This window comes from Nyctibius grandis, chromosome 2, assembly GCF_013368605.1.
Source record: "Nyctibius grandis isolate bNycGra1 chromosome 2, bNycGra1.pri, whole genome shotgun sequence".
Classification (NCBI taxonomy): Eukaryota; Metazoa; Chordata; class Aves; order Nyctibiiformes; family Nyctibiidae; genus Nyctibius; species Nyctibius grandis.
The window spans coordinates 19,947,644-19,955,658 of NC_090659.1; the positions used below are offsets into that span (position 1 = coordinate 19,947,644).

Genomic DNA, 8,015 nt, shown 5'->3' on the forward strand with positions numbered 1-8,015 from the left:
TTCTAATCCTGTCAGCTAATGCCAGGGCAGGGCACAGCACAAGCATCCCAGTGGCATGACCTACAGCAACAGATCAGTCTGCACATAATGCCATTCTTTTTACTTTTACCACCTTAATTCCTACAAAAAAAGTGTGTTAAAGGAAGCTGAGATTAGCCCTGTTTTCTAAAACATGACAACCATCTTGCCATTATTACTTATTTGCCATATCACAAAGGCTCAAAAAACCTATAGTGTTTACCAACACATACATTATATTCAATTACTAGATTATATAAGAGTGACAAATGATACTTCAATTAATCCATTCTACCAACAAATATAAATAATTTTCTGCCTGCATGTTAAGACCTCATCTAGACGAGCAAGAGCACAAAGACCAAAAGAAGCACGTACAGTGTTACCTGCCCACAAGCAAACACATGAACCCAGACTCTGCTGGTGCTGGGGCATCTGCCGAAGAACAATGGTTGCGATCATCACCTAGCTTTAATTTCTGAAACTCCTGAGAGTGCAAATTCCCCCTCCGTGGCATACCCAGAGCCTGTGGGACACCTTCCCACAGACTGGCAGAGCACAGCACAACTCCTGCACAGGTGGAGACGGCAACAGTCAGAGTCACAGGGGTGTGAGTGAGGAAGAGGGCCCACACAGATACTGATATATCCAGTGACACCTTTTCAAATGCGAAGTCCTCCAGGAAAATCAGATTTTGTGTGGAGCTGAGAGGTTACTAAAGATAAATAAATCTTTGGCATCATGGGGATTTTCCCACCCTCCAAGCCATTGCCCAGAAACTTTAATAGTACGGCAATATTTCACAGTAAGTTCTTTGATGCCAAAGTACTGTATAATACTTAAATGGTGCAATTACTTTTGAAAATTAATATTCCCTTCTGCTCTCGCCTCCAAAAAGCCCTGCAACTATGGTACAGTTTTGGCCAGTCTTCCTTATTTGCTCGGATGCTTTCTGAGACCTCCCTGTGTGTTGAAAGCCAGATTCAAAAATGGACTTGTGCAGAATGTACAGTCCAAGTCCAGACATCCAGAACCCTCCTTTCATTCCTATTTAATTTAAACTGTAAGAGATGAATGTACTTTTAAAAAAATGCATTAAGCCTGTCAACAATTTATGAGCTGTAAGCATTTAAATAAGAAAGGATAAAGGTCGAACTAACAGGGCACAGCAAGACTTTTACTTCCGTTTTGTCCTTAACGTGTTTTTCTCATGCCTCAGTTTCACCTTTTGAAGAGGTAACAGACTGTAAAAGTGATTATACTCTATGCTAAAGTGAAGTGTTAATTTTGATTTAAGCAGAAGTAAAATGAGATGCAAGAGGATAACTGAATTTATTTGTTCCTTAACAATATTCACAAATACACCTGCAAATGCACATCAGACAACCCAATTCCTTTTAACTGGTGTTAACAGTGGACAGCTGGATTTACAGTTTCAGTGTATCTGAAATTTCTCTAGTGCTACAAGTTTCAGTAATAAAGTGCATTCAAAATCTTGGCAAGACAGATGAATTAGTATTATCTTATTTCAACACAAGGTTTAACCACTTAAATAGAGAAGACTTCCACTCAAACTTTTTAACATTTTCCTCTTGATTCTCCTTTGCATCTGAATTAGAAGCCTCTCTGTTTTCCATCAAAGCTTCGTAAGTCTTTTGTGCTCGAACAATTTCTTTGTCTGCACTGAAGTGCACCATTTGTCTGCTCAGAATAGGAACAATTAAATTGAAGTTGTCAATTCTTTTGTTTAATTTCCTGATATCTTCTATAAATTGCTCACAAATACGATTCCATTGCTCTTGCCTATACGGTGTCATTGGCCCTCCAAGCTTACTTCTAGACGTCACCATACTCTTCCTTAACTGCTCAATAGTTTCCCGTATTTCTTTCTGCATCACGATCCACTCTGGCTGGTATCCATTGTCGATCAGAATCCTGTTCAAGTTGTGGGTCATAGGGTCAATGTGCGGGCAGTCTGAAAATTTCTGCAAAGGTTTTCCTTTGCCACTGAGGTTGTCAAAGTCTCCTTTCGCCATCGATTCTTGGATGAGGTCCTCAACCAACCGTTCAACTGCCTGAGTTATTTTCACCTTTTTTCTCTCTCTCACATCTTTGGCTTTCATTAGGTCAGTCACAGCATATTGACTTTCAAGTCTCTGCTGCCGGTACTCCAACACTTGTTCAGTAGCACGGTCTACTCGGAATTGCATGTACTGCTTTTCTCTTTGGCTTGGTGTTCCCAAACCAACACCTTCAAAACTCAAGTAGTGCCTATGCTGCAGTGCTTGTGATTTGAATCGGTCTTCCTCCTCTTCATCATTCTCATTTGCTTTCTTTTTGGTCGCCACATCACTGAGCACGACTCTGTACGCTTCTTCTACTTTCATAAATGCTTCAGAATCAGCTGTAGCAGAACCGCTGTCTGGATGGTATCTTTTGGCAAGACTCCGATATGAGTTTCTGATATCATCAAGGGAACAACCTTCCTCAAGCTCAAGAATTTTGTAAGAGTCCTTGACGTTGCTTTTAGGTTTGTAACCCGACAACATTCTGTTGCCATAAATGTAGGGAAACGGTTTCAGATTTCTTGGAATCATTGCTTGACGTACCATTAAACAATGCCCTATGTTGTTAGTCAGCATGACACAAAGCCACTTCATATTCCTTCAGATGCAGCTACATTATAAACAATGACCTATAAACACATTTTAATAAAAATTGTGTTAAATATGCTTTTTGAAAGAACTTACACGATTTAAGTGTTATCTTTAACTTGTTATATTATTTAAAGAAATCCTTAAAAAAATTCAGAATATACAATGGGTTTTTATGGGTTTTTTTTTTTTTACAGACTAAAATTGAAATCTGCATTTCTTATTAATTACTCTTGAAGTAGTAGTATTATTACAGTGTAAATGAAAATTAATTCACAATATAGTTTTCTCCTGGTATAGCAACAGTAGCATAGGTTTGCTTTGCACTGCAGAATTCCCAAAAACTTTATCGCCTTTCTGCAAACTCAGTGCAATGTAAACTGGAAACGTGCTTTCTGTGGAGCGGTAACTCTGCTGAAACAAATCTCTCCCTTTTCCTCTATACACCTACATTCAGCCATCAACTGAATTTTCTACTCCCACACATCAATGCCTCAAGATCTACCACCTGGTGCATTCTTGAAGGATTTCATTACAGTACCCTTTTGGTATTTCACAACAACTGAAGCAGCATTCAGATTACAGATTCATTTAGATTAACTCTTGTACCCCATAAGGGCTGTCACATCCTAGTGGCCAGTCTCATTCCTTTGTGCTAGCTAAAGTTATAAATCTGGAACTCAGAACAGATCAATAGCAGACAGTATCTCATTCTGCCAGGAATACCAGTGCTTCTGAATGATTTTGGGAAACTGCAAAAGGAACACCTTCAGCAAATGACAACATAAGTAAGGCTTCACGTAAAATCAAAAGCAGAAAAATATCATACAATCCGCACACACAATTTACACATCAGCTAACTTCTATTAATGAAAATCCTAAAACAAATGCCACATACATGGTGCTAAAGGATCTCCTTTCGCAGACTCATCGGTGACTGCAACATATCCTTCGCTGACTTCCTTTCCAGACAAAAAACTAGGTTGAGTCAAGGTTACAGTTAAGGAATAAATGGTGTTTATATGTTCTGCATATACCAAACTGCCCTTCTGCACTAACCTGCCTGAAAAGAGACAGGAAAAATGTACTTGGGACTGGATGAAAGATTGGATCAATCCTGGATGTTTTCAGTTTATTTTGATCCAGGTAACGTATTAAGTCATCAGCAGGTGGTTATTATAATGGAACTTTTTTTTGTGTGTTTATGATATAGATTACTGATTTCTCTCCTCCTAGGTGGTTGGCAAAGATAATAATTTACTTCCCTATGGCCATAAAAATCCACATAACTACTACTTCATGGAAACATCAATGGATACACTCTTGAAACTCAGCAGACTGTCTCGTAACTCTGTAGACTGGATTTTAATGTATTTGTGCTTAAAAAACTGTATCAAACTATACGTATAGCACTCTAGCACTCACCCAAGGGTGCCGGCTGGGGGGCTGTTTATTCCGCAGTGTTTATTCCCCCGCTAGAGATACGTAAGGGGGGACAATACCAAGCCCCCCCCCATCCGGCAAGGCCCAGGAGGGCGGCGGCCCCGGCCCCCCCGCGCTGGGCCTGGCGCACGAGACAGCCCTCCGCTGCAACAGCCCCCCAGCCGCCACCCCGCGAGGGCGGTGGGGACAAGCACGGGCTCCCGCCCCGGGAACGGGCGAGCGCCCCGAGGCGATATGCCACAGGAGGGCTGAGGACAGCACTTACCGGCACGCCAGGAGCCGGGCGCTCGGCACCCCTCCCCTCCCCAAGCTGTTATGTAGGGCGGGGGACGCTGGCCGCACCGCGACGCCCACTTTCTCGCCCAGGGCCCCGCTGCCCAGCACCCCCGCTTCACCTGGTCCCCGCCTCCGCCCGCCCTTCCCCCTCCCGCACAGCGACGCACGCCCGAGGGGGCGCGGCAAGCGCCCGCAATGGAGGAGAAGGAAGAGGAAGGGCGATCGCTTTTACCCTTCGCTCAAGGACGTCTCCCAACGGCGAGACGGGCGCCCGAGAGGAGGCGCGTGTGTGAGGGGGAGGGAAGGCCGGCCCGCCCCCGCGCCCTGCCGCGCCGCTCACCAGCGGAGGGAGCCCGAGGCCTGCCGCGGCCGCGCGCTTCCGCCTGCCGCGTGACGCCGGCCGCCGGCGCGGGGGCAACTGACGAGGCGGCGCGTGGACGGGCTGCCACAGCCCAGAGGCGCGGGAGGGGCGTGCGGTCAGCGCGCGTGCGGTCAGCGCGCGGGTAGTGGGCCGGCCGGCTGGCGCATGCGCATTGCGGCCGGGCTGGGGTCAGAGGTGTGCGGACCGGGGTTGCCCCATCAACGGCCCTGTGTGAGCGTGTATGGGAGGCACGGCTGTTATAATTCTTTTTTTTTATATGCACACTTACACATGTAGACCTTAACTGCTTTTTAGCCTTCGTTCTCCTGAGTGAATTGCACCTTAGTAGATGGCAAGTTCCCCTGCCGTATCACAGCCTGGTGAAACAGCTTCCCCTGCAGTGCTTGCTCTGGCAAAGGCTTGGTCTTTCACAGCGTTCTTGTGCTTGCCCATAACACAGATTTCAAAATGCTGTGAGTGCCTCTGAGCAGCCACGCTAGCAGCAGGGTAAGCTGGCATTGGTGGACCTCACCTGAAAAGGCTGTGCGAGACCTGCTGTAACCCAGAGCTCCCGGCCTACGTTACATGGCTGCAGGGCAGGTAACGCCTGGTGGTTTTTCCTACGGGCTGCGTGAGTGGCGTGTGCTGGCTGTCAGGGAATGGAAACTTCAGCAAAAGAAGCCCCAAACCAAGAAACAGTTCTCATCCTCAGCCTGGAAAAGAGGACCCAGATACATGAACTAAAAGGCCCAGTAGATAGAAAACAAATAACAATGTTTCCTCCCTGAACACCAGCATCTATTATTAAAAAACAAACAAACAAACAAAACCCTTGTGTTTTTAATTAATGGTACTTGATGGGGTATGGTTGAGCATGCTGCATATCCAGCCAGTGAAAATGGTAGCATTGACGTGTGAAAGGAAGCAACAACCACGTAGAGCAATCTTCTTCGCTTTACAGCTTCCAGTATTACACTCTGACTGCTCATCCCGTTACAGCTTTGCCAGTATGCTAGCTTGGTGAATAAACAGCACTAAAATACATTGTTTCAGAGAGATTTTATCTTCTATTCATTAGGTAATGGTTTTCTACATTTTTCAAATTTCAGATTTGCTTTCTGTAAGAGACAGATTTTTATATTGGAAGTTTCCGTGTATATTGTCCTTCTCTGCTGCATATTCACTTCATCATCTAAGAAAACAATTTGGTCAAATAATTGCAATACAAATTGACCTGCTGGAATGAATGCAAGTTTAAATTATCTTCTTCTGGCCAGTCATGTAGCAGAGAGGCATTTCAGGGCTGCACAAGTTCTGTTTCTGACTTAAATTGTCACAGCCTCCTGTCTATAAGAAAAAGTTCCAAGAGAGAAATTTTATCCTTGTTTCATCTTACAAGAAATAGGACTCTTCTTCCCTTGTGGTGGTTTGCTCTTCAGTCACAGGTAGAAAATATGGAACTGTGAGTTTGCAAATCTAAGGAAGTCAACAGATACTCGGTAAGTGATGCTTAGGACTACTGGAGCAGGCAAGCCTCCTTAAACTGGGAGGTTCAAGTACAGCATCTGTCCAACAGTACAGAAGCCATTAATTCCACCGAAGTTTTAAACAAACTTTGCAGCTTTCCTTTAAATATTGTTTTAGTGGTGTGAAAGGAATGGCTTGTGTTTCTATTAATGTATTTTTTTTATTTCTAATTGCCTGTCTTTAAGACACACAGATACTACTCAGTACTATGTTGGGATACATTAATTTTGTTTTCAGTAAAGAGTGGTGGCATTGCAAGCTTGCCAAACGTTAACCAATCGACTTCAGATACTATCATGAAAGGATTAGGCTGTTGAAGAGAATGATGGATGAACCAATGAAGAAAAAAATAACAGTTGTTATACATTGGATGTCTGTCACTGCTTGTATTAAATTTCTTCAAAAGGTAGAAAGCGTAGTAATTAAGGGGAGCACAATTCAAGTGTGTGCTAGATATTAGAATAACGTTTACGTATACATCTAAGGATATGTTCCGTTACAAAGAATAGGTTTGTGGGAGTTATGCGTGCAGGTTTTAACTGGGGTGTTTCTGTTTAACTGTAGACCATGAAAGCTATGTTTTATTTTTACAAGTTGTCTTTGAGATTCTTTACTTGTCAGAGGATATAAAATTGCTCTTAACATGGGAACTGAGCAATGATCTCAACTTTTTAATACCACATTGTAGCTTTTTTTTTCCCTAGGGTTGAATACTATTAACATTGTAGGACTGTTTGGTGGGGAGGAGTTGTTTTTGTTGTTAGCTAAGGAAAAATGGAAAGAGATGAGAATGGTCCACATTGCTGAAGCCTGTGGGGAGGTCTGTTTTGAAGGGCGGGCGACATCAAGAGGAACTTGCTGGGGATCCTCCCGTCAGACAGGAGGATAAAAGGGGACAGGGCAGCATGCGAGTCTGTCTGCTTCTTTCACCCTCTCATCCTTATCCCTGGCTTTAAGAGATCAGAAATCATTTGGATCTGCAGCAAGAGCTGAAGGAAGAACTCGAATCCACCTGGAGGACTCCTCAGCCTTTTGTGTGGACAAACAGCAGGGTCTGACACGGTAAGGGAAGACGATTCAAGTGAGACGTCCCTCTCTACAGCCTTTCCTCTAGGACCAGCTATCTTACCAGCTTTTTCTTCCAGCACACTTTTGAATTGCTTTGCAAAAAATGTCTTCAGTGTCCTCACTATGATGTGGAATGGAAATGTGCATTTTTTCCACAGGGCAGGAGGCACTGCTTGGTTTCACTCCCAGTTAGGAACTTAAATTTATTCTGCCTTAGAAAACTTCAGTGATTTGTGAAATTATATTTAAGGGAAAAAATAATTTTACTTTTAGAAACACTTTGCTTTTTATTAATAACAGTTGGACGGTAGTGCCTAATGAAGCTTTGTAGAGAGCATGTTGATGTCTTTGTTAGAGATAGAGCAGTTGTAACCCTTTACTTTGAAGTTCACAGCAACTTCCTATTGAGTCCAGAATCATTTGTCAAGCGGTGACAAAAGGAAAGACAAAGTCTGACATATTGCATAGTTACACAGTATAAAGACTTAGGAAAGTCTTTTGCAAGGGAATCAGTCTGGCAATTGATAGAGCATTAAGCATGTGCTCTGTGTTTATACGCCTAGAGCACAATACCTGAAACTTGAAATTAGTCTCTTAGATAATCCACAATGGTCTGTAATCCCCAGGGACAGGCTACTTGAAGTACTTGCATTGTACTTGGGCAATTT

General features: G+C 43.5%; 1 protein-coding gene across 5 annotated transcripts; it reads right to left on the reverse strand.

Annotated features, from left to right (window-relative positions):
• Window positions 1-1,331: 1,331 nt before the first annotated feature.
• DNAJC28 (DnaJ heat shock protein family (Hsp40) member C28) lies at window positions 1,332-4,819 on the reverse strand. Of its 5 annotated transcripts, none has more exons than XM_068424979.1 (2): window positions 4,732-4,819; window positions 1,332-2,713 (listed from the first exon to the last, which is right to left on the reverse strand). In XM_068424979.1, the coding sequence occupies exon 2, from the start codon at window positions 2,676-2,678 to the stop codon at window positions 1,542-1,544; it is 1,137 nt and encodes a 378-aa protein (XP_068281080.1). In that variant the 5' UTR covers window positions 2,679-2,713; window positions 4,732-4,819; the 3' UTR covers window positions 1,332-1,541. The 5 variants fall into 5 exon arrangements, with proteins under 5 accessions (XP_068281080.1, XP_068281078.1, XP_068281077.1 ...); XM_068424977.1 differs by lacking the exon at window positions 4,732-4,819 and adding an exon at window positions 4,624-4,725; XM_068424976.1 differs by lacking the exon at window positions 4,732-4,819 and adding an exon at window positions 4,511-4,617.
• Between the last annotated feature and the right edge of the window lie 3,196 nt (window positions 4,820-8,015).